This window comes from Perognathus longimembris, chromosome 12, assembly GCF_023159225.1.
Source record: "Perognathus longimembris pacificus isolate PPM17 chromosome 12, ASM2315922v1, whole genome shotgun sequence".
Taxonomy (NCBI): Eukaryota; Metazoa; Chordata; class Mammalia; order Rodentia; family Heteromyidae; genus Perognathus; species Perognathus longimembris.
Genome location: NC_063172.1, coordinates 13,836,196 through 13,864,041, shown reverse-complemented (window position 1 = coordinate 13,864,041; position 27,846 = coordinate 13,836,196). Strand labels below are relative to the sequence as shown.

At 35.6% G+C, this 27,846-nt stretch overlaps 1 protein-coding gene across 4 annotated transcripts in view; it reads left to right on the top strand.

Moving 5' to 3' along the window:
• The window catches only part of LOC125360495 (solute carrier family 22 member 22-like), a 33,169-nt gene extending 5,945 nt beyond the window's left edge, over nucleotides 1-27,224 (top strand). Inside the window, exons 3-11 of one of the 4 annotated variants that reach the window (XM_048358461.1) lie at nucleotides 2,049-2,152; nucleotides 3,837-3,991; nucleotides 4,080-4,248; nucleotides 4,995-5,118; nucleotides 6,623-6,738; nucleotides 8,852-9,066; nucleotides 11,836-11,944; nucleotides 13,062-13,265; nucleotides 26,856-27,224. In XM_048358461.1, the coding sequence (XP_048214418.1) occupies nucleotides 2,049-2,152; nucleotides 3,837-3,991; nucleotides 4,080-4,248; nucleotides 4,995-5,118; nucleotides 6,623-6,738; nucleotides 8,852-9,066; nucleotides 11,836-11,944; nucleotides 13,062-13,265; nucleotides 26,856-26,946 (1,287 nt within the window). In that variant the 3' untranslated portion in view covers nucleotides 26,947-27,224. Of the gene's footprint in view, nucleotides 1-2,048; nucleotides 2,153-3,824; nucleotides 3,992-4,079; nucleotides 4,249-4,994; nucleotides 5,119-6,622; nucleotides 6,739-8,851; nucleotides 9,067-11,835; nucleotides 11,945-13,061; nucleotides 13,266-17,092; nucleotides 17,402-26,855 lie in introns of those variants that run through there. The other 3 variants (XM_048358460.1, XM_048358463.1, XM_048358462.1) reach the window with 3 other exon arrangements.
• The last annotated feature ends 622 nt before the right edge of the window (nucleotides 27,225-27,846 follow it).

Genomic DNA, 27,846 nt, shown 5'->3' with positions numbered 1-27,846 from the left:
TGCTAGCCTTGAGCAAAAAGAAGCCAGGGACAGTGCTCAGGCTCTGAGTCCAAGCCCCAGGACTGGCCAAAAAATAAAAATAAAAAAAATAGCAGCACCAAACCACAACAATAAAAAAAATTTTCCATTTCCTAGAATTGGTTTTGATAAATATTATAAATGTTCAGATGAACTAGTTACACCACGAGTTCCTCCCTAAGAACATCCTCCTTTACTTTCACTATTTGTGTGTGAATTCTTAGAGTCCTGTTATCATGTCCAGTTGTATTTTAGATATAGCTTCCACATATGAGAGAAAATATGTACTATTTGTCTCTCTGAGCTTGGCTTACCTCACTTAACATGATGAATCCTAAGACCACCCATTTCCCTGCAAATGACATGAGTAATTACATTGTGTGTAATGCACCACAATTTTTGGATCCACTCATTTATTGTAAGCCACATGGACTGTTTCCATAACCTGGCTATTGTGAATGGTGCAGCAATAAACAATGTGCATGTGTCTTTACCATATCCTGACTTGCAATGTTCTGGGTAGATGCCCAAGAATGGTAGTATGCCTGGGTCATAGGGAAGTTCTATGCTTAGCTTTTTGAGAAACCTCCAGACTGCCATCCAGAGTGGTTATACTTATTTATATTCCCAACAGTGTGGCTTGCAAGAAAGCAGTATCATTATTTCATACTTAATACTGTATTTTGTATTTAATACTTTTAGTACATTTCTGGTTCTTGATACATTTGTACCAAGACACTATCTTCATTTCTAAGTCTCTTTAGTTTCTAAGAAACTAACACTTTGCTGCTCTAACATCCTAGCTTTGAAGCCATATTTTATTTTTGTATTAATTTATTCTATTTTGCTTACCTTCAGAATCTTAATTCTTTTTTTTTTTTTTTTTTGCCAGTCCTGGGCCTTGGACTCATGGCCTGAGCACTGTCCCTGGCTTCTTCCCGCTCAAGGCTAGCACTCTGCCACTTGAGCCACAGCGCCGCTTCTGGCCGTTTTCTGTATATGTGGTGCTGGGGAATCGAACCTAGGGCCTCGTGTATCCGAGGCAGGCACTCTTGCCACTAGGCTATATCCCCAGCCCCAGAATCTTAATTCTTATAAAATTTATATTCATATACCTTATAGAAAATATTCTGACATTTTTTCACCCACTTGGGGATACATAGACATCCTCAGGATTGATTTTGCATTCATATCAGTAACCACCAGCCATTATTATTTGCCTCCAGCCCTCAGTGTCATGTGTACAAGAACCAGTTGAAGAAGCTGCTGTCTTTATGGGATGTATTTCCCTTGAGATGTTTTTGTAATTTCTATTGCATCTCCCATTGAGTGCCAACTCCAACAGGGAACCAGGGTTTGCTGGAAATAGGTCCTGTTTAACAGTCTTCTTTGGTGCTTTCCTCTAATTTTCCTCTTTTTTATTGCACTCCAACCTATTAATTTGCCTGTGTGTTTAAATTGTATGTGATAGGAGTCCACACTTAAAATCATTCTCTCTTTACAGTATTCTCCATATTATGCATTACACTATCTGGCCACTGCCTTCCTTTGATCTCTTATATTTTCATAAAAAAGAATGCATATTTGTGGAAATGGAAACTAAGAAATGACTTTTTTCAAAGTATGTTACTTTCTATTTATGAAATGTAGATGACTTCAGCCCCATAGGTGAGTATTTGAAAAGAAAATTCTTGTTTCTGTCTACATTATGAAGAATGAATAATTAGTGCTATGAACTGAAGGATCATGAACTGCCCTTTGCAAATTGTTACATCTATAAATGTAGTTACTTATTACAGTCTTCTTTTGCAATGGAGGTTTCGATCTCTATTATGAGTATTATAACTCTTTTTTTTTACAAAGTACTCGCCCATATATTCTAGTCCATTACCTATAATAGCCATTGTCTACATTAACAAACAGTTTTTAGTAATCTTTTTCTCCATACTAACCATTCTATTCATGAGTCTTATTCATGACCTTCCTTTCAAGTGACATTGTGAATGATGTTCTTCTTTCATATTTTCCAGTGGGACTTGGTATGTGATTTTCAGTCATTCAAATACTTTGCCCAGACCATCACCCTAGCAGGGCATTTGGTGGGCACTCCCATATCTGGCATCCTTTCTGACAAGTAAGTTTCATCTTCAAAACAAGAACTATCTGCCAACTAAACACAATTTAAAGACTGTACATATTTTCTTAGAAATTTTGCATCGCAACAGATAATGTGTACACAGAGTGCCAAAGCCAAGTGATAAGTAGATAGGATTCAACAAAATGAGAAATTTTGAAAGGCAGAAGCTGAGGTTTCTGTCTTAGATGACAAAACTTACATTTCTAATAAGGAGCAAACCCTAACATAACTTATAAAGGCTTGAAAATTCTGAAGGAGGAGGCAGGTATAAAAAAGTGGAAATGGGAACAATTGAAACAGAGTAACTACTATGACTGCTTGTCAAGATCTAAAAAGATTTTTTAAAAATTGTAGAGGCAGCTATCTAAAAAGTGGGAAAGCAGTATTTACATTATCCTTAAACTGAGAAGTGGGAATACCTAGGAAATTGTGGCTACTTGAAAGAATCTAGGTTCATATTTATAATGTATTCAGAATGCTTAATATAATGTTCTAAGAAGATTAATTTGTGGACAGACTTTAAGATACTTAATGAAAACAGGAAAAAGTAGAAATACACTCACTGATGAAACAACTATTGAGAATTTGTCTAAAAAGACTGACAACAAAAATTTAGAGAAGGAATGATCCAAATTAATAACAAGGCAGATTTAAAATAAGCATACTGAGTTTATTACATTTAGTCTTAGGAGGAAGACAAATCTAATTAGTATACTGTAGAACAGAGGTTAAAAACAAAGTTGTACTGACACTCCATTGAAACTGACTTTGGTGGCAACAGGATCACAAATACAGAAACTGATATGAATTTCAATGTATCTAAAATAAACAAACATGTAAATCTATTTTAAAAATCTTGCTGGATTTTATCCTCACAAAAAAAGATGATCCTTATGCAAATCAACTGCAGATTGTAACATTATTAAACAAATACAAAAATCTGGGATTTAGTATCGACAGCAAGAATCTTTCTGTTTTCAACCAAATATGACATTTTATCATTCTCTATCAATAAAATAAAGATAATACATTTCAAATATTTATAACTTCGTTTCCACTGACATGAATTATATGTGATAGCACTTAGGAAGAGCTGCTATGATGACTACAGAAGTCAATTGATAAAAAATGTATCACCACTGTTTTTATCAGTGATGAGGAGAATAGGATGGGAACTTGAAAAAAAAAGACCATAGCTAATGAATTCTTTTTACTGAAAATTAGAAACATATAGCACCTTAACTTTTTTTCCCTTATTTAAAAAATATATACCTAGTGGATCTGAAAGGTAAAATCTAAATAGCTTCACAAGGTGCTTAATGTTCTTCAGATATAAGTCATGATGTATTTTCTTAAATTGAATGCTCATTTTATAGCATTGGGCAGAAATAGTGTGGCATGATCATCAACATATGTATGACTGTCACAATAATTATTTTTGGAAATATATGTTATAAATTCTACTCTACTGAATGCATAGAATTACGTTTCAGTTATAATATTTGAATACAATGTGGGATTTGTTTTCATTTCTACTGTCACCCTATTGGAGGTAACAATGTGCAGTTATTTGGAAAACTAAGTTTTCCAAATGTTATGGAAGTTCTTCTGGAATGCTCAAAGGATATGAAAAGATATTTGCTTTTTTTTTTTTAAATTAAATTAACAACTATTTCCACAGGTTTGGATGGAAACCATTGTTGGTTGCTACTGCCCTAGGTTTTGGGATCCTGGGCATTGCCTGTGCATTTGCACCTTCCTTTATCCTTTACTGCTTTTTTAAATTCCTGATGTCTGCCTGCCTGAGTGCCTTTCAAAACAGTAGCATAATAATTCGTGAGTTTGTCTTGATAAAACACATAAGTTTTATTACACTTGTCATCATCTTTCTTTTGTGGTACTGAGTATCTTTTTTTTTTTTTAGTTTTAGAAGGGACTTCTCAAAAATGGTACCCTAGAGTTGCAACAGTGAAAGGATTGTCTTGGAGTGCTGGCCACGCGTTACTTGCAGGACTGGCTTATGCTATTCGAGATTGGCACAAGCTCCAATTGGCCATAAGCTTGCCCTTCTTCATTCTGTCTTTCTTTGTCTGGTATGTGACCTACCTAAAGTGCTTAGTCAGTTTTACTTAAGTGATTATGATTGCATGAAGGCTTGCTTATCTCTACAAAGGAATAGTTTACCATTTTAAGGGTGATACTCAGAATAATAGAATAAAAATCTACAGGAAAAAAAATCAGTTCTACTAGAATGAATTATCTCATAAATTTAGATGAATGGTACCTCCATATTTTCATTTAAACATTTTGTTTTCACTTTAGTTCTTGAGATTCTTCTCACATTAACTGACTAAAGAAATATTCCTAAATAAGAGCCATTGATAGGAATGTTAATGATGATCCTTCTAACTAAGAGACAAAATAACCTTTTTCTGTTCTTTGCAAAAATTTTATTTATCTTTTCAGGGGTAAAAATATTGAGTAGCACTGAAAATTCATATCATAAATGTTTATAATATTGTAAATGTTATTATTAAAAACATTATTTCCAAATTAGACTTCATGTATCAAATTGCAATCATTTCTTGAGCAAAAAAAAAAACTAAAATAGAGTATAAAGAAAGAAAATATATTTAATGTTTAAATCAGGAAATCTTTCATTAGGAGTCAAACTTTTTAATATAGTTCTCCTTTAAAAAAGTATTGACTGAGATAGATGTATAGACAAAGAATTGATCAAGAAGTGCTATTTTTTCAGTCAGAGGGATCATTTACACTGGAAAAAATGATTTCTTTCCAATAAGGACATGTCTAACCCTCTCAAAACTTCCCTCTGTAGTTGGGTCTCAGAGTCAGTCCTCTGGCTCATGACAAATGGCAAAACAGAACGTGCCTTAAGAGAACTGCAAAGAATTGCCAATATCAATGGGAAGAAAGATGTTGCACAAAGTCTGACTACCGAGGTAAGGGAAGCACGATTACCATTTCTTCAGCTACATTCCTCAGCAATGCCAATGAGATGAGAAGACTTGGTCCAATTACATTTTAGATTCTTGACAGATTTATGTAACTGGTTAATCACAATCATTATACACACTTAGAGAAAAAGTGAAGTTCAAGGAGCATTAAATGGCATAAAAGAATACATGACAGATGTAAGAAGAAATGATCTAATGTGGTGGATTACATATTTAAAGTTTGAATATACGTGAGTGTATGGTGTTTGCAACTGGTAGTGAGGAAGAAATAAAACTTCCTATAAATATCACTATTACTCTACCATTTTGTATACTGATAAAGGGACTACAAAATTGGTTAGCTAAAAATATTTTTAAATACCTAAAATATATATTATGGTACATAGTATGCTATTTATGGTTAGGTTGTGAATGTATAACATCTATTGCATATATAAAATGAATAGCGGTCCTAAAAATATAGAAACCATGGGCAGTATAGAAAAGACTAACTGAAATATATCTAGTAGTTTATCGAGAATAAGGCAAAGGGGGATGGAAATATAGCCTAGTGGCAAGAGTGCTTGCCTGGTATACATGAAGCCCTGGGTTCAATTCCCCAGCATCACATATATAGAAAACAGCCAGAAGTGGCGCTGTGGCTCAAGTGGCAGAGTGCTAGGGAGGAGGAGGAGGGGGAGGGGGAGGAGGAGGGGAAGGGGGAGGAGGAGGGGGAGAAGGGGGAGGTGGAGGAGGGGGAGGAGGAGGAGGGGGAGAAGGGGGAGGAGGGGGAGGAGGAGGAGGAGGAACCACCATGGAACGACAGATTATTAATGCAGAGGGAAATTCGTTGGTGTGTTCATCTCAATGACATGGGCATCATTTGGCCATTTAGGGGACAGGTCCAAGAAAAGTATACCATTGATTTCTAATAAGCAAAAAATAATTTTACAACCATAAGAATCATTGGAAAGTAATTCCTAAAATGCTTTTAATCGCATAGAATCTGTTTGTGTTGAGCACTGGCTGCCTAAAATCCTAGCATCTCATGAGGATGAGTTCATATTTCAGGTTCAAAACCAGTCCTGATAGAAAGGTCTGTGAGACTCCATGAGCAAGCAAAAATCCAGGTTGAAAATAAGACTCAAATGGTAGACTGGCAACTGAACAAGCACATCGAGGAGCAAGGCCCTGAATTCAAACTCCAGTACTGCCCCTCCCCCCCCCCAAATAGCAATTTAGAACACAAGCATATCTTAAACAATGGTTTACAAAGTGTTGTTGGTTTTTTTTTTTACAATGATCTAAATTACTTCATCAGTTCTTGGATTCTTTGAATAGCCTCCAAACCAATGAGATTTAAGTAATAATCAATTTGGCTTGGTTCTAGGGTGACAAGATAAAAGCCATAGGAAGCAGGAAGGACAATTGAAAATAAAGCTCTCCCTTTGTTGAAACTAAATATTTTTGTGTTTCGCTTTCTTTTCTGGTTTTTTGGTTTTTTTTTAAGATGATAAGATTCAACATGAAGGAAAGACGCAATGAAACTAGAAGTCATTGTAGAATAACAGAGGTTATTGTCAACCCCACAGTGTTTAGGACAGCACTGTTTAAATGGAGTTTTTTGTAAGTAGTTGTCTTCTTATTTACTAACATATGTTCAATCATTTTCATATCATGTTAAGCCTCTCAAGAATGTCTTGTTTAAAAGAATATTTTTCCTCCATTCATAACGTGAGAAAAGGTAATACAAAGAGAATCACATATCTGTATGATTCCATAAGGCATCAACTAAGAAACAGGGTGATGGGCTGGTAATAAGTCATAGCAACGGGAAGAATCAGAATAGAAAAATGTGAGATTGGACATCAATAAAATAAGAAAAAAGGAAAACTCTTTTTTAGACATATTTCTCAATCTTATTCTGAATAGAAAAGAATAGAAAATAGAAAAAATATAATACTTTGCATCATCATTACCACTTTCATTTCAAGTATAAGTAATTTTGGGTAATATCAGATTGTATGCTTTCTGACTTTCCATTTGGTTCAAATGTATAACTCTCCATACTATGCAATAAGTAAGACAACTGAAAAGAGTGGTAGATTCACTTGAAATGATGAATGCATTAAAAAACCAATAGGAATTAAATTGTTTAGCTTTTCCCATGAGAACAAAATTTCCAGCCCCATTTTGAAGATAAGAAGAACGATAGCAAAGAAGTTATTAGACTTCCCTAAAGATATAATTTATGGAGAGCGCTTGCAACCAATCTGCCAGCCTAAAGCTGAAGACTATACTTTCATGTATGGAAAGCAATAACTAATGGCAACAAATGCCAGAATACTAACTATTTGATAAACATGTACATGGAAATGAGAAGCATCCTTGCATGACTATTTTAGATCTTTTAGTATCTGAATAAGGTTAAAAAAATGGTATTTCAAAGAGTTGAAATTGAATGCTGAATTGTGAAAAGAAGATTATTTCAAAGGAGTCATTAAAAATTTTTAATTATGGGCTGGGGATATAGCCTAGTGGCAAGAGTGCCTGCCTCGGATACACGAGGCCCTAGGTTCGATTCCCCAGCACCACATATACAGAAAACGGCCAGAAGCGGCGCCGTGGCTCAAGTGGCAGAGTGCTAGCCTTGAGCGGGAAGAAGCCAGGGACAGTGCTCAGGCCCTGAGTCCAAGGCCCAGGACTGGCCAAAAAAAAAAAAAAAAAAAAAATTTTTTTAATTATGTAAAGTATAATATACGTATTATAAAATCACTTTTTAACCTAAAATTATTTCTACCTTCGTTTATTTGAGAAAAATAAGATTTTCTACAAATTGCAAGCAACTGGAGTGATTAGATATATCTTACCTTTGGAGTAAAGACTTGAAGCATTTCTGAGAAAGTGCAAGAATAAAAATTAATATACAAATTATTTTAATTTACCTTTGCCTCCTCAGATTCTGAGTAATATTCTTGTCTGCATTCTTTTGGAAAATTTTTATATAGACATATGCACACATACCATGTACAAGTGAATATAAAAAAGAATCAAAAAATTTTTAAGTAAGATTTCTATAATGTAAGGAAAACATAGAAAACAGTAGGGAACTGAAGCTGTGAAGTGGGATATAATCATTAAAAACCATATTCTTAAGGAATATAAATGCAATATGAAATAAAAAGTAATTTACATATATACATGTACACATCACTCATGTATGTTATGCCATTCATTCGATAGTTTAAAGAACTATAGTTGTTTCAAGTTGAAACCTTACCAAAATTTTTCACTATTGTCAGCCAATACAGAATTGTCAAAAGTCAAAAAACTTAGCAAATTTTATAAAATATTTATGAAGCTTTAATTCATATTAAAGCTTTTGCCCTCCATCTTCTGGAAATTACTACTTTCAATTTTTACTTGAAATATTTTTAAAGCATATCTAGAGCTTAAATTGTAGAAGTAGACTAAATGCATATTGATATTGGCACATTCACTTATATAATCCCTAGGTCAATAATCAATTTTGAGCTATTATTTGTATTTTCAAGTTGATAATGAATATTCACTGAATTATATATAATTTTATTGCTTTCTTTACATGGAGTATTTTAGTATTAATAATATGTATGAATGTAGTGAAAGTGTCAAATACACACCCATGCATGCACACACATAGTAATAATAAAGTACATTAATTTCTGAGTTCATCAACTGCCTCTGTTTTCTCTCCCAGGTTTGCAGGATTTTTCAGCTATTATGGCCTCTTGCTGGATATTCGGGTTTTGGGAACGGACATATTCATGACGCAGTTTCTACTCGCAGTTACAGACTTTCCCAGCAAATTGGCCTCATATTTTATAATAAGACATGTCAAGCGGCGCCCTTCAGTAGCTTTTTTACTTTGTATGATGGGAGGCTCTATTATAGTCATCATATTTGTGCCTATAGGTAAGATTTTTTTTCATGTTTAGAATCTCATTAGGAATTTGTCTTTCTAATCACAATTTCCTTAATAGAAAAGGAAATTCACACTCAACAAATGCCAAGAAGAGCATGAGAGTGTTCGTTAAAATCTAGGTGTTAGGAATGTTGGAAATTGATGAACAAATTCACCTTTATGAATCACTAAATCAGAACTTAGCAAACACTGTATATTCAGTAAAATAATTCATTTTTAGGAACTCTTACATTAACTAGCATGTACTTTTATTTCTTTCTTAAATGGTAGTGGTTTGTTTTTATTTTTATTAACAATCCAATATGATTATTTGGCAGATGTCTCACATTTTCTGTTTATTTTTTATTCAATACTGGTAGTATTTATATTTCTAGGAAATTATCAATTTCTTCTTATTTGTCAATTTTTCATATATTATTGTCTATTATAATTCCTCATTGCTTAATTTCTGTGGTAGGTACTATATTATCTGTTATTTATTTCTAACCATAAATCTTTAAATCTTCTCTGTCATTTTCTTATTCCAGCTAGATTTTTTTAATTTTTATTGTGAAAGTGATGTGCAGAAGGATTACAGTTACATAAATCAGATAATGGTACATGTCTTTTTTATTCTTCTTCTTTATTGTCAAAGTGAATTACAGAGGGGTTAGAGTTTTATATGTAAGGCAGTGAGTACATTTCTTGTCCAACTTGTTACCTCCTCCTTAATTTTCCCCCACCTCCCCCTTCCCCATTTCCCTCTCCCTCTCCATAAGTTGTACAGTTGGTTTACACCATATAGTTTTGTAAGTGTTGCTGTTGCAATGGTATGTCTTTTTATCCTTTGTCTCTCGATTTTGGTATTTCCTTTCCATTCCCTAGTTCCAATACATGTATATACAGTATCCAAGGTACTAAAGTCAGTTACAGTGATATCAGGGGTAAAACCACGGGAAGGGAATACTAGGGGAAAAAGCGGGCGCGGGGCAGGGTGGGGGTGGGGGTGGGGGGTATGGTTTCACATGGCATGTTGAAAATAACAACAGTGATATACTACTTGTTTCCATAATTTGGAGTTCATTTCACTTGGCATCATCTTATGTGTTCATACGGGCATAGCTATTGAGCTATTGTGATCTGCTAGGACTATCCTAGAAGTGTACTAATTATTCCCTGTGAGGGAAACCATAGAGTTCATGTTTCTCTGGGTCTGGCTCACTTCACTTAGTATGATTTTTTCCAAGTCCTTCCATTTCCTTACGAATAGGGAAGTGTCATTCTTTCTGATAGAGGCATAGAATTCCATTGTGTACATGTACTACATTTTCTTGATCCACATTTCTTTTTGAACAGTGTCACCCCCCCCCCCCCCCGCTTCCTCATTTTCTCCCAGTTTTTCCTCTCCCAATTCCCCTTCCTTCCAAGTTGTATAGTTCATTTCCAACATGGTGTCTAGTGAGTATCACTGCTGAATTGGTTCACCCTTTGTCCCACCATTTCTTCCCCTTTCCCCTCCCCAGATCAGATAAAGGTATGTACAAGATAACAGGTACAGAAATCAAGGGAAAAAAGGGAATAAGCCAAGGGGAAGGGGAGAAACTGCCAACAGTTTCCATTTTTTGGAGTTCATTTTGACAAGCATCATTTTGTATGATCATATTCACGTTAGCTAGATTTTTGATAGCATTAATCTTTCCGAAAACCCAACTCTTAGTTGTCATTTTCCCATTTTTTCTAACCACTATTTAACTTTTTTTCATTATTTATTATTTTTTCCTCTACTATCTCTGGATATATTTTGTTCTTTATACTCTAAATTGTAAAGATTTGTAAAGGATTCTTCTTTGAAATATTTTTAATGGTGTACATTTACCTACTTTCTTCTTATACCAACTTTTTGGTATTTTGTAAGTCTTTATTGTGTTCCCATTTTCATTTGTCTTTGAAATGTTTCCAGTTTCTCTTTGGTTTTATTTTTTTGACCTTCTGTTTCAATATGTTTTGTTAATTTCAACACATTTACAAGTTTTTATTTCTATCAGTTTAGTTTTGATAATTTTTAGATAAATTACATTGCAGTTGAAACAAAGCCAGAATTATTTCAATCTTCTTTTATTTGTTGAGAGTCATCTGATGACATCTGACATGTAACTTATCCTAAAAACTATTCCACATACTCTTGAAAGAACATACATTTCTCTGTTCTTAAATAGAATGATCTGTATACCTACTAGGTTCTTTTTTTTTTTTTTTTTTTTTTTTTTTTGCTTTTCTTATTTTTTTTAATTTTTTGCCAGTCTTAGAGCTTGCACTCAGGGTTTGGGCACTGTCCCTGAGCTTCTTTTTTTGTTGCTCAAGGCTCACACTCTTCCTCTTGAGCCCCAGCACCACTTCTGGCTTTTTCTGTGTATGTGGTACTAAGGAGTCAAACCCAAGGCTCCATACATGCTAGGCAAGCACTCTACCACTAAGCCACATTCCCAGCCATTGTTTTTTCTTTTACTTTCTCAGTCATTTCAATTCCAGTTTAACGGTGTTCTGAATGATCCTTGAATTGTGAATGCCTAAAATGTTGCCCCTTTTCTTACTTAAATCCTACTTAGCAAATACTGATTTTAGATAATTGCCAAGTGGAAAATATTTAAGAAATATTGAATAATAAATGGATAAATAAATGCTGAAACAATGCCTAGTGGTAAATATTTAAGAAATAATTGATAACAAACAAATAAATACTGAAACATTCCCAATTATTCTTTCCCAAATCTTGTTCATAGAGATGAACATACTGCGCCTTATTATTTTTCTCTTTGGAAAAGCTTGCTATTCATCCTTCTCTGTATTATGTACAGTTTTTACTACTGAGCTGTCACCAACAATACTCAGGTAAGAAAAAAAAAGGCAAATGCTCTTTCTTAGGATCTTTGTTGTATAGTGCTGGAAGCTCTTACAGAATTCAAATGGATTTAAGTGAGATGTCATAAACTATTAATTTGATAGAAGATGTTGAAGGATATGTAAATGTACTAATGTTACATGTATCAGGAAATTTTAAAAATTATTTTGGTAATTTGTCATCTTTCAAAATTCTCAATTTATGTAAATTGAGTCTTGATAATATTCATACAGAAATTTGCAATAACAATTCACTAAAGTCTAGATTTACTTGAAAAAAAGGAAATGGAAAGAAAGAAAATATGGGGCAACTAGATTTGGTTTACAGTCAGAGGCCAAAATTTTAATTGCTAATTAATAAGTAAATCAATATTGCATGCTGACTCCTTATACAACATTCTTGTTTATTTGAAATTCAAGTTTAGCTTGTTATCTTCCACCGTACTGAATCATCTTAATATTGTTCCAAGCACTTTTGATTTAATGTGTTTTCATAACATTACAGATGAGAAAGGTCTTATATTATGTGAACAATAAAGAACTGTAGTTTCAAACTCTGTACGGTGTCGCTGAAAGAATAAGACAGTTATGTGTAAATGGGAAGAATTTGCTCTTATAATGCAAGTTATAGCACAGCATTACTTGCACTTTTGTCAAGAAAAACCGACCTTGATCCAGCATGAATGTTAGTAAAACTGTATAAAGTATGGTACATGGAGAGGTGGATGTCCATTCATTCCAAGAATTGACAAAATGAATATGAGGAAGCTGAAATATGTCTTGTCTCACGAATGCAGGTTAAGGACAGAGAGCAAAAGTGTGCAAATACAGTCACCATCATAATCAATGTATATAAATAAAAAGGAACAAGGAAATTTGAGAGGTTGAGGTAGGTTGGGATAGGTAGGAGTCATTGAGAATACTGGAATCGGTGCCATGGATCAAAGTGCACGGCACACATTCATTGGCATCTTGAGCTGAAACCCCTTTGTATGATATAATTTTAAAATATTTAAAAATAAAAGAAGTGTGCATGTGAGATAGAATTTGAAGTAGGAAATAAACTCATAGATTCAAACTATTGAAGAATTATTTTCTCTTTTTGAAGGTCAACTCTACAGGCCTTTTATATTTTTTCTCTCAGAATATCAATGACTTGTGCTTCTTTAGTGCTTGTAACTGGAAAATACTTTGTCCATCTTCCCATGATTCTCTATGGGGTCCTTCCCATAGTAGCCTTAACAAGCCTCTACTTCCTACCAGAGACCTACAATCTTCCACTTCCTAACACCATCAAGGACCTGGAGAAAAGGTGAGCCATCTGCAGCTTTTCTGTGTTGCGCTGAGCTGTGGACTTACAAAATGCTTTACAGAAATGTCGCAGGGACCAGACCCAAAGAAACATGGACTCTATGGCCTCCCTTATTGGGAATAATTAGTACAGGTTTAGGCAAGCCATAGCAGAGCATCACAAGGCCCAATAGCTATACACTTAGAAACACATAAGATGATGCTAAGTGAAATGAACTCCATGTTATGGAAACAAGTGATATATCACAGTTGTAACTACTTTCAACGTCCTATGTGTATGTGTAGTTTCTATTATTGATGATGTTTTGTATCACCTTCCTATGTTTGTACCTACACTATCTCTGTAATCTTACCTGAGTATATTGGAAACCGGGTTTACTGGTATTGGAAGTAGGAAATTCAAAGGGAATACCAAATTCGAGAGACACAGGGTAAAAAAAGAGAAATAACTACAAAAGCAATACTTGCAAAACTGTTTGGTGTAAGTGAACTGAACACCTGGGGGGGGAGGGAAAGGGGGGGAGGGAGGGGGGCATGAGGGACAAGGCAACAAACAGTACAAGAAATGTATCCAATGCCCAACGTATGATACTGTAACCTCTCTGTACGTCAGTTTGATAATAAAAATTTGAGAAGAAAAAAAAAAGAAATGTCGCAGGGAAAAAAAAAGAAAAAAAGAAATGTCGCAGGACTAATATTCTAATTTTATAAGACCAAAGGATACAATATTTACATCAATTTTGCTAACTTTCTGGATGACAATCTATGGAGGCATTTTGTAAGATACATACCTTTGATTTGTATTTTAGCAGTTCTATAATTGCTTTACAAATCTATACATGACTATAATAAGCACTTCCTAATAATTTCATATCATAAAAAAATCAAAGTCCTTTTATGTGCATTATTTCATATAATCTCCAATTAGAATAAATAGTTTCTAATTTGGACATGGGAAAATTGAAGATTTATGAGGGTGGGGATATATTTTATTTTTCTTCATCAGAGATCTATCAGTGAAAAAGCTGGAACTGGAACTCAAACAGTTTAGAACCCAAATCTTAGGTTCATTCTACTTTTACTAATGAATTTATATGCCTTGTTGTAAGCATTAACATTGTCATAGATTAGCCTTACTTACTCACTCCCAATGCCAGATAGATTTTTATATGACAGTAATACTTGTATCTAAACTGGAGTCACTGATTTTATGATGATTTCTAAATGATTGAAGTTTCTCATATATAAAGTTGATGTAGAACTCACAGAGCCTGGAAAGCTATGAAACGTAATAGTTCGAAGAAAGTTTAGGACAAGGCACCTGTTAGTTCCTAAAGCATCAAGTGTGATTATTAATCTTAAGAATCATAAAGTAATGCTCACAAGCATTTCCTTTGTGAATTAAAAGGAATTCATACTGTGGCATAACCAGTTTCATTTCTGCATTCTTGTTTACATGTTATTGAAACTTTGAGATATGCAATAATATGATGATTTTGTGTAGAGGAAGAACCTTTAATATGAGAGATATTATATTAGTTGCAAAATGTTTAACACTTAGAAAGTATTAAATGATGGGTAAATTGTTTCTGAGGGGTTTGTTGGAGGCAGTTTCAGACCACTTGGGTTCTTTCTTTCTTTCTTTCTTTCTTTCTTTCTTTCTTTCTTTCTTTCTTTCTTTCTTTCTTTCTTTCTTTCTTTCTTTTTCTTACCAGTCCTGGGCCTTGGACTCAGGGCCTGAGCACTGTCCCTGGCTTCTTTTTGCTCAAGGCTAGCACTCTACCTCTTGAGCCACAGCACCACTTTCGGCTTTTTCTGTTTATGTGGTGCTGAGGAATTGAACCCAGGGCCTCACGCATGCTAAGGGAGCATTCTACTACTAAGCCACATTCCCAACCCCAGGCCACTTGAACTCAAACAAGAGAACAAGGATGGGAAGCTACAGCCATTCAACAAAGCATGAACATAACTGGATATGGACAGTTTGGGGAGCCCATGAAAAATAGCTTTAGCAGGAATGAATGGGCTTATTGGGCAAAATCTATACTTGGATTAGTGAGAGTATATTTTGGTTTATGGAGGATGAGACTGGCATTACAAAAAGAAGTGTATATGTACCACATTTTCCTGATGCATTCGTCTACTGTGGGGCATCTGGGTTAGATCCATAATTTAGCTATGACAAGACAAATGGATCAGGAAAATGTGGTACATATACACAATGGAATTTTATGCCTCTATCAGAAAGAATGACATTGCTTCTAAGGAAATGGAAGGACTTGGAAAAAATTATACTAAGTGAAGTGAGCCAGACCCTAAGAAACATGGACTCTATGGTCTCCCTCATAGGGAATAATTAGCACAGGTTTAGGCAAGTCACAGCAGAGGATCACAAGAGGCTAATAGCTATGCCCTTATGAACACATAAGATGATGCTAAGTGAAATGAACTCCATGTTATGGAAACGACTGTTATATCACTGTTGTAATTACTTTCAACATGCCATGTGAAACCGTAGTTTCTATTGTTGATGATCCTCTTGTATCCCCTTCCTGTGGTTGTACCTGCACTATCACTGTGTCTCGTCTGAGTACACTGGATACTGTATATACTGGTATTAGAACTAGGGAAGTGAAAGGGAATATCAAAAGCAAGAGACAAAGGATAAAAAGACAAATGACTCCAAAAGCAACACTTGCAAAACCATTTGGTGTAAACCAACTGAACAACTCATGGGAGGTGAGGGAAAGGGGGAGAGGGGAGAAGGGAATGAGGGAAGAGGTAACAGTGCAAGAAATGTACCCAAGGCCTAACGTATAAAACTGTAACCTCTCTGTACATCACTTTGACAATAAATAAGAAAAATAAATAAATAAATAAATAAATAGTACTCTTAAAATAAAAAAGTCATTTTCATTAGCACTTAAGTAATTCATAACATCAAACTTTCAAAAACATGGTCTTTTTTTTTCCTCAATTACCAATGAAAGGCATCAAGGTCTTATTTTAAAGTTTTATAATGCACAGAGATAATGAGGAAATTACTGCCAACCAGTATTGGAAAGACATAGTTTCAGCCATACACCTTATCCATACACAATATTCACAATTGTCTATATGCTCATATAAATATCCTCAACTTTTCCATATAGATAAAGCATAAAGCATATACCACCTGCCTATGCATGAGAAGTAGATTATCATTTCCAAATTATCCATGTTTCCAAACAAGTTTATTCCGTCCTTATTCTGTATGGGACATGGAAGCACATTTCATTTTCAGACTATGGTCTCACATTTTAAGTCATGTGGCTGAACTTGGAGAACTGCTGTAACTTTGCCACTGGAAAGTTGCTAGCTTATCTCTAATTAAAACCCTATGGAGATCTACCTCACAAACATTTTCTAGAGAAGAGGCTGGTGGTCCAAAGAACTTTTCAGTGAAAGGTTCTGATAATGGCTAATTTACTAAATGGAGAATACTTGCTTGTCAGAAGATCAATGCAGTACCTTTGACCTTTAATCTCTGTTTTCACATGAACATGAAGTCAATGACACATGTTCCATGGCATGTGATATGGTACAGGTAATAACAGGAGTACAGAATTAGAAACTTGTTTTAGTTACTGTGCAAACTTGTAAGAGACTTCAGAGTCACATTTTAGTCATCTCTAAAATGGTCATACACATTCAAGACTGCTATTCATTCTCAGGAATGTGTGAAGAGTATCAGAGCTTAAGTCAGAAATGTCTGTGTTGAAATGTAATACAAATGAAACCTGATATATTTTATGCTAATCTGTTTGTGTTTTGCTTCTTTAATGCCAGGGACAGATTTTGGAACAAGAACAACAGAAAAAAGCAAACGAAAGAGCTTGTGGAAACCACTGAGGTCTAAGGCCTATCTACCAAGTTGACAATCTGACCATATTTTCACACAATTTCACCAATCCTGTTCCCTTTCATAATCCAGATCTTTGGCTTGATGAATATTCACAAGTTTGCTTATTAAAGAAATGAATTGAAAACAAAAATCTTTCAATAAAAACTATAACATGGACTTGAATATAGACTTGATAAATAGAATATAAACAGTACCATTTCCTAAATCACATAATATAAAAGGCTCTGAAGCTATGCAAGCCTTGCCTAGGTTATTTAAAGCCTGATACATCCCAAATTATTGGTAGAGAGCCTTGACCAAATGTACCTGAACTATTTTAAATGTTATTTCTTTATAATCTTAATAGGAACACTAGGAGTACACTTTTCTGATTATATAGTAACTTGAAATTACAGTGGGATTCTACACTCATATGTATATATATATGTACATACCTATATATGTGGCATATATGTATATACACATACCTGTATATATGACATACAATTCATAATATAGATATATAATCATCCTAATATGGAAAAAATGGAATCCAAAACCTATGTGGCCCTAGAAACTGTAGCTACAGAATGGCTACATTGCCACCAAGCTTGCTGCGTTGTCTGCGAATGTAGTGAGGTTTGAGTTTTGAAGGAGTTTGCCCCAGGTGCATTTTATAGGGAAAATTTCTCTCTACTTCTTTGTACAAACTATTATTGCAACTCATCTTTGAATCGATATTTTATAATAATAAGTTTTCATACTGAAAGGAACTTGGTGTCTATCTAGAAGGAGGCAAGTTTTGAAATGATCCAGAACTGAATGGACTTCTATATCATTATTAGTTTGTGATGATGCCTGAAAGATTCTGTCTGCTTTCTCCCACTCATTTATCCACTGAAGATTACATACATATACTTTACATGATATGTAATACTAAGTTTTACACACAAGTTTAGAGTACATTAAACCATGACTTTGAAAACAAATAACTAATTTTGGGGGACTTCTATGTGAAAATCAATTTTCATATATATACACATACTATATTATATATACAAGTAATATATACTGTTCATATCATCTTTGCAATAATTGAAATAGTTGTTATCTTATTATGTAGAAACTCAATGCTTCAATAATTGTGCTAGGATAACAATAAAAATCAGGAATTGCCTTTAAAAGACCATGATGTAAAATGATCCTACTTTAGCCAATAGTAAACTAAAATGGTAATTTGATTAACTATGAGGGACAGAAAATTTTTTATGCAGTCCTAAGAATTCACTCTTCTCAAATCCTTGAATCTCTTCAATAGATTCAACTCAATGTTTTGCACAGTCATGGTCTTTATGGTCTTCGTAAGTATACAAAAACAGTAATGTGCCTCCTTTTTGAAATATGAATTTAGGTCACGTTTATGTAATAGAAATATATAGGTGGAAACACATATGCATACCTAAAAAATACTCAAACTACTCCAAGTTTATCATTCTCTTTTCTTAGTCTTTGATACTATGTACAGAAAACGGCCAGAAGCGGCGCTGTGGCTCAAGTGGCAGAGTGCTAGCCTTGAGCGGGAGGAAGCCAGGGACAGTGCTCAGGCCCTGAGTCCAAGGCCCAGGACTGGCCAAAAAAAAAAAAAAACTTGAAGTCCTCCAAGGTCACTTACATGTTGAAGTTCCTCACAGGCCATAGTCAGACCTGCAAGCATGGGCTGTAGAATATGGAAATGGCAAATTAGCCAATGTAGAGTTTACTGATCTAAAAGGTTTTTCTGAATTAGAAAGCTTAGAAAGCAAAGCGTGCAGCCATCATTTCTTCAATGTTCAGGGTCACTGTCTGCATCTTCTTGCCAAAGTGGTTATACCACTTAGATTATTTTCACAGAACAATGGGGAGACAAGTGACTTAGTGAGAGACACACCATGAAAGACATCTTCAAGAAAAAAATTTCCCTTGGCCAGGCAACTCTTTGTATTCATGTCACTTTTAGAAATTAAAGTTATTACACAGTACAGTGTATTCAGCCCTGCTTCCTGGGATTTGTTTATCAAAGACACTAAGTGCAAATAAAGACTGTACACATTCAAGTTATACAATATGATTGTATAATGCTTTTATAATGATTACCATGGTCAAATTAATTAACAACTCTCACCAATTATGCTGGCCTATCAATTCCCCAGAACCTGTTTGGTTTAGAATGTACCCTAAACCATAACTTTCCTATTTTCCCCATCTTCAGCACCTGATAAATACTAGTCCAGTCCGAGTTCACTTATTTTGGACAGCAAATCTATATTACATCACACAGTATATCTCTCTCTGAGTCTGGATTCTTTCGTATAGAATAATGTTCTGCGTCATTTTTATGTGGTCACAAGTGGCTGATTTCCTTCACCTTCTACATGAATAATATTTCATGATAGATATTATAGTCTTTATCCACTTAAGTGACCAGGTACATTTAGAAGTACCTCTACCAGCATAGACAATCGGTGGTTACCATCAGAGAAACATCCAGTACAAGTAGAAAGAAGCTAATACTTTACCTATGATACCTCTGTTCACTCACTGAAAATTCACAGTAGCTCTTGGCAATGAGCCTGGGAAGAAAAGCATCCAGACCCGGACCCTAAAACAAGTTGTTATTTCTAGGACTCTATAACTGAGCTCTGAAGAATGGTCTGAAAGATTTCTGAAATGCCCTTCCAGTTATACTCTCCAGTGGTTATATTTCAAAATAGCTGGCTCAGCTCATACCTACAAACCTTACATACATTGATTTTCACTCTTTCTCTGACTGAGCTGTAGATTTGAGGAATCTTCCTGGTCTGTAGCCTTTGCATATGACTAAAAGCACCCAAGGAAGCTTGGAGCACTAGTGGCTCACTCCTATAATCTGGGCTACTTAGGATGCAGAAATTGGGACCACTGCATTAGTGCCATACCACAAGTAAAAAGGTTGGAAGACCCTCATTTTAACAGAAAAGGTTTGTGTCTGTCATCCCAGCTATAACTGGAAGTATAAGTAGGAGGATAGCAGTCAAGCAAGATCATCTTTCAAGAATAACTGGAGTAGCTGGGCACCAGTGACTCATGCCTCTAATACTAGCTACTCAGGAGACTGAGATTTGAGGATCACAGTTCAGAGCTAGCCTGGGCAGAACAGTCCTTGAGATTCTTATCTCCAGTTAACCACCAGAAAACCAGAGGTGGTACTGTGACTGAAAATGGTAGTTATCCTTGAGGCAAAGAGCTCAGAGACAGCACCCAGGCACTGAGTTCAAACCCTACAACCACCACCACCAACACCACCAACAACACCAACAACAACCAAGAGCATGATGGCTTAAGAAAGTAGACTGATACTTTGCATATAAAAGAAATATTTTTCTTAATTATTTTTATTCCTTAACTTAATACCTGATGCCAAATTACATTCTGCTTACCTAGCAAAAGAAAAAAAAAGTAAAGAGCTAATTTCAACTCCATTTTATATGATTATCAGATATGGTAGCACTGTGGGGGAAAGAAGGCAGTTATACAAAACCAAAGTCTCCAAAGAAAAAATTTTTTGAAGACCATATTCTCAGCTTTTGGAGTAACTAAGAATACAGACAGCAACCACTGATGCCAATCTGTGTTTAATAACATTTTCTTCATTATTGCTTAATACTGTTCTTGCTGGGATATGAGGCCTAGGAAGAGGTGGTTCCATCCCACATCTTTAGCTCGTACCCTCCTAGATGCTCCTAGAAGCATTCTAATCATCCCATTAACTCCTCTGTCCCATGTCAACATATTGCGAAGGGAGTTTCCCATATTGCTTACTCTCTCTCTCTTTTTTTTAACCTATCATCAAGAGCACTTGCACTAGTCATTCTGACCGCTTTGGCAGTTGTTTCCAGAGCATGATATGCTCTTGATTTTCATTGCCATGGAAGTGGTCCCCTTGCAGGCCCTTCATGGTGCACACTCATTGGTCTTTTACTACCAGAGTTCAAGCCTCTGTGAACTTTTCCCATCGTTAATCTTCAAATATTTTATCACAATCCACCTATTTTATATTATTTTTCTACTACACAAAAGGCTTTCTGCAGTGTGTACACCATGTATCATAAAACCACCAAAATTAATTCATTAGTTAATTAATTAATATAGAGGCCAGGTTCAGTAGCTTATGCTTTCCAATCATCCCACTTAGTTTCAACTTTTTACCAGCTATCCTGCCAAAAGCTTTAAGACAGAAGATATTAGATGTTAAATATTCCACTTTCTATTAATCTTTTCCTAAATTAAAAAGGTTCCTAAAGCAATGTTCTGTATCAATCAGTAATATACATCATGAGCTCTCCATGCCAAATTATCCTGGGTAGTTAGTGTGAGAAGGAAACCTGGCTTTGCCCCAACAAATACTAAAGCCCATGTCAAGTTAAGGTGGAAGAATGTAATAGAAAGTAGTAGCAGGCACTGGAACATGAAGTGTGAACATGAAGGGTGCCATACTGTGTTGCCAGATTCCCCTCAGCTACTTCTCTGATTGGAGCAACCCACAGAAGGATTCTAGGCAATGTAGGGATGAAGATCATGTTTAATCATAAGCTCTTTTCATTGATTCTCCATAACCACGACAACAAGCAGCATCCCAGAGAATAACAGCACACTGCTAACAGTGCTTTCTCTCCATCACCCAATGGTGACCACTCATCATGGCACCCTAGTGCTCTACCCTGTCCTTTACTGGTGCCTGTTTATACCCTCTCTAGACAAAAGTGGCATTTGACTAAAGCCTGTCGTACAAAACCATGCATGCACATAGGTCTCAAGGGTACCTGCAGGGGTTACCGAAGGTTGTGAATGTATGCATGATTCAAGCTCACACGGATATACTGGACCAGCTTGAACAACCATCCTTGGGAAGTACAGGCCCAAAGCCCTCCAGAAGCCCAATTTGTTCTCTTTACTCAACCCATGTGATATGGTGACAGAAATAAGATGTAGAATTCATTGGAAAGCCTGGAATTTGATTCTAGAATCCAGTTAAGCACAACTAATAATGCCAATTAAAAAATTAAGAATATAATAGCACTCTAGCTATAAATCTGGAGCTTTGATTTTATTTAGAGCACAAGAGATTAGATCTTAGTCTTCTTATAAGGCCAGAAAGAGACAGGGTTTACACCCACTTCCAGGAGGTCTGAACAATTGTTTAAGATGAGATTTGGCCTGTGTAGGAAATGATGATTATTGTGGTAGTAGAAAACACCTTGGTTCCAACAAGAGCAGAGAAAGTCCATGGAGAAAAATAAGTGACTTCATTAAATCAAAACACAATACTTTTGTTTCTACATGTGCTCTCCCGTTAATTTTCCTTTAATTTAGTATGAATCAAGTCAACTTCCTCTCTTTTATATAAGCTGGTAATGATACCTAAATTGCTCAGTGTCCAGAGCTACTACAGATAATGCCAACCCATACCAGTCCTTAACCAAGGACTGCGAATAACAGAGGATATAAGAACCCCTATGGACAAGAAACATAATTTATCCATAGCTAAATATTATTCCAGAACAATTTGGCAAGATTGTTTTATTAAGGTAAACTGATTTCTCCAAATTAGTTTGGTTTTTATTGCGCTCAAAATTCAAACAAATAATATCAAACAGATGGCTTGAAGCAGTGAATAAATAAGACATAAAAGGGCTTGTATACTTTGCTGTTCTATTTTACAGCTAAACAAAGCAATAAGGTTTTGTCAAAGCCCAGATAAAATTGCAAGATTAACTTGTTTGAGTTCCAGGTAATCTGGAAGAAATAAAACTTCTCCAGGAGCATGTGCTCTTGGAATCCCTTCTTCATGTAATGGCCACAAGAAATTGATTCCTTTGAGAGTTTCCAAGTGAGCGTGGAGGGAGGGGGGAATCCTACTTTTCTGGCTAAACAAATTATGTTAACGAATTGGTTACACAGATTTCATCAATGTAAAATGGAGAATACCAATGAGAGTGGTATGGAAGGGATATACAACATATAAAAAGATTGAATACACACTAAAAATACTAAGCTTAAGTGAACAAATAAACATTTGAACATCTCCCAATAGAACAGTCCTTGCAGAAGGTAAAAAAACACATTCAATTAAAATTTTCACCCATTTTTTCTGCATATAACTAACTGAGAAGTTTCTTTGTTATGATGAATCAAAGAAGATTGAGACAAAGAGCTCTACTAAGCATGAAACTTCAACAAGCATATTAGTTAGATAAGGTAGTAGATCCTTGGGAAAAAAACAAGTCTGAAGTACACAGACCCACTTATAATGAAGAATTATTTAGATTTGCCACAGTTTGAAATAACTCATAGATGAGCAAAATAGTCTATAAATCAAAATATTAAGAAAAAGTTAAGTATATGATAAACACGTAAAACAGATGCAGATAATAATATCCATTACTAATAATACCTATTACTTACTGGCACAAAATAAGAATTTTGTTAGGCATCAGTGACTCAAGCCTGCTATCCCAGCTACCCAAAAAACTGAGATTTGAGGACCTTGATGTGAAGCCAGTCCAAGCAGGAAAGCCAATGAGACTCTTATCTCTAATCAACCACTAAAAAAAAACTGAAGCTATGAATCAAGCCGTAGAGCACTAGCCATGAGCAAAAATGTTCAGGGACAGTGCCCAGGCCCTAAGTACAAGTCCCAGGATGGCACACAAAAAATACATATGAATCTATTACAAAAACTTAAAACAACCAATTAGAATGGCCATTATCAAGAAATCTAACAACAACTGATGCTGGGGGTGGGGGCAGACAGCCAAAGTGGGGAGCCTCTACACTGTTGGTAGGAATGTGCAAACTGGTACAACCACTGTGGAAAGCAGTGTAGAGCTTCCTCAAAAGACTAAACATAGAGCTCCCCTGTGATCCAGCAATCCCACTTCTGGGCATTTACCCAAATGTCCACAAACAAGGCCACACTAAAGCTCCCAGCACAACCATGTTTACTGCATCCCCTCAGTAGATGAATGGATCAATAAGATGTGGCATATATACCAATGGAGGTCTATGCCTCTATCTGAGTGACACTGCCCCATTCATAAGGAAATGGAAAGACCTGGAAAAAAATTACATTAAATGAAGTAAGCCAAACATGAAGAAAAGTAGATTGCATAGTTTCACTCATATGTAAGAACTAGAATATGTCTATGACATTCTTAACAGGGGATCTCAACAATCCAATTGCTTAATACATAGGACCGTAGTATATAATGAAGTGTACCAACATGAACTCCAAGATATGAAAACAAGTCATCCTTATTATGTACTATACATAGTTTATTTATTGTTTATTTATTTTAGTCTTTTTTGTCTTTCATCCCTCTTAATTTTCTGTACCTTGTGTCTTTTTTATAAGATGCTTCGACCAGGGGAAGGGAAAGGGAATCACAGAAACAGTGGGTCAAAGGACAAAATAATACAACAATGATACTCACTTAACAATAGGTTGGATATCAACTTTACAACTTGCGGGGCAGGAGAGAAAGGAGGTGTAAGTGGGAGAAAATGAAAGATGGGGTAACATTGTCTAAAAACAAATGTAATCAATACTTGACTTACATAACTGTAATACCTCCCCCCATTTACCTTTTCAATAAAAACAAAAATTTAATTTTAAAAAAAACTTAACACATTAAAACTTATGCATACACTGATGACACATGGTGTCATCTAGCCTAGAGAAAAATAAATACAAAGATGCAGTATTAAGACACACAAGCATTAAAATGACCAGCACATGCTATACTAGTGTAATTTCCTAGCCACATCCTGTAGGCTATTGCAGTGAGGTCCAGTCTTGCCAGTATTGACTTAAACGCCACCCTACGACCATCTTTTCATGAACAATTCATCTTTCTGGGAAGTATGCAATTTCCTGGAGGAGACAAAGATCACAAAGATTTCATGATCTTTGTGAATGTTTCACTATATAATATATACAATATGTATGTTCATCCACTGTTTATGTCATTGGTAAATCATCATGTGAACAGTAAATCATTACTAGTTAAGTGTGAAGAGATCCAGAACTTACACAAAGGAATTGGACTACACAGGGGTTGACACCCTAACCTCTGCCTTTTAAGGATTAACTATATAATGAATCATAAGATATCAGGGGAATGGGGTGACAGTAACAACCAGACATGTAAGTGTCTGCATCAAGCAGCAGCTGCTTCTCACTTCCAACCAATACTGCCCTGCATGTTTGCCCAGAAAATGTTATTTTTGCCCTGCATGTTTGCCCAGAAAATGTTATTTTTCAAGGAAAACTGAAAATCTTGTTTCCTACTGAAGTTACATGAAGATAGACAAGCCTAAATTACAGTTTCCTACATTTGTGCTAGGCTCTTGATTTTCTGTGTTATGTGAAATCTATGGCATGGAGGCCTCATAGTGATCGAGAAGCAATGAAAGAGCAAGCAGTTTCCAAATCTATAGGCGTATAAGGGGTTACCTGTCCAGTCAGTTGAGTTTTTAATCTCAAATTCACTTGCAAGAAGGCCAAGAGTAATACATTGGCCTTGTCTTGGCTTCTGAGACTCCATTGGCTCATGGCCAGCCCATCCTTTATCTCATCCTTCACTTTTCAGCCCCATCCTAATCTTGGACTCATCTCTGTCAAGGCCAGGGCACTTAGAGGCATCGACTTGTGGATCTGAACTGTAGGATACAGTCACCACCTTCGACAGGAAGATTCTCATGGATTCTGATGTCTGGTTAATGCATGGGTCTAGGCTTTCTATGTCAGTCCAGGCCAAGCTGAGGGGCCACCAAAAGTGCCAAACATCTGATGGGACTGGCTGACGCCACAGTGGCAACTGTGTCACAGTTAACTGCTCTGTACCCGATCCTACTTTCTTTAATTTTGAACTCAAGACCTTCCTGTCATAAAATCTCTGTCTTCATCTCAGAGTCTTTCCATGAATTTCAATGGCAGAGAGCTTCCTATTAAGTCTTTAGACACAATGTACATATGGCACATTGTGGTCCAAATACTTTGTAATGTTTCAAAGATAACTTTCATCCATTTACTCCATAAAATTCCCAAGAGTGCCATGAGATGTAGATAGAGCAGGTCCGTAATGTACTCAAAACCTGCCACAAAGCACAGATTGTCAAATTCCCATATTAACAATAAGTCAAAGACCTGACGTCATTTGACTAGCAGATACAAGGTCTACCACCAGAACTGTAACTAATGATGTTTAAGAAGAGTGACTATTGTCATGTTTTGCTTATGTTGTTCTAGTTTACACTTGTTGTCTGTTAACAATTCTTATTGTCTGTTAATAACTCCAATTCTTAAGTGAATCTTAATTGAGTAACAAAGTGCATGCTCAACTAATAATTAGGGGCTTTTTTCCTTTCACAGAACAATAAATATAAGCACTACATGGTATTAGGAGGGATGGGTAAATGTAGAAAAACTGTGCTGACAGTCAAGTTCTAATATGTGCATAAAGAACACAGCCTTTCTCTCTATGAACATGAATAGTACGGAGTAGAATGAACTCAACAAGTATTTAAACACTGAAGATTTCCAGATACATGCTGAGCCATGGGTTTGGGTTCCTGCATGCCACTGATACTGCTTTATGATTAACTCATATTTTGCCATGTCCTTTACTGCAGAGAGGCCTACCAATTGTCTGTGAGTTTAATCACAGCACTGTTTCCAGAGCAACAAAAGCATTTGAAAGTTATTAATGAATCATCCATATAGTACAACTTGTGAAGCTGTTCTCACAAGTTATCAAAGATACTAAATTCTTCCCTTGGATTTATTATTAATTCCCTTGGCTTGACAAGGACCGAGCCCCTAATAAAGCCAGATACAGAAATCAAAGAGAGGAAATTTGGATTTCACTAAGGGAGAAAAAGAAACAAAGAACATTACTCCATGGGATGACTATGTAATATATGAAATGGTAAAAGAAAAGAGTGGCAGTTATAAAGTGAAAATTCAATTCAGCCTATTTTATATCCTCTAGAATTTATTTGGCAAGTTATAATACAAACTTTCTATCCATCCAGAGTCCATAGGACAAAAGGATTCCTGTTTCCAAAGCCAATGGAGTCTTATTTCATCTACTAAAATAATACTGTAAAAACCAAAATCTATTGGTCTGATATTTAGAGTAGTCCAAGGCTAAGGAACTAATGGGTAAGGATATGTAGATGGCACTCAAATAGTGCAAGAAGGACCAGAACAGAATACTTTTTAAGGTTAACTCATGCCTGAAATCTTTTTTTTTGCCAGTCCTGCACCTTAGACTAGGGCCTGAGCACTGTCCCTGACTTCTTTTTGCTCAAGACTAGCACTCTGCCACTTGAGCCACAGCGCCACTCCTGGCCGTTTTCTGTATATGTGGCACTGGGGAATTGAACCCAGGGCTTCATGTATAGGAGGCAAGCACTCTTGCCACTAGGCCATATTCCCAGCCCCTCATGCCTGAAATCTTATGGTCAGTCAGCTAAATGACAAAATGAATATTTTTATTTAAGATAAAAGTCCACCATCTAGTTCAGTGGCCATTTTCCTAATGTTGTCTTTGGAAACAAAAGCAATACTTTTGACTACAGAGGTTAAGTCTAAAGAGAAATTTTGTAGTCCTGAAAAAAT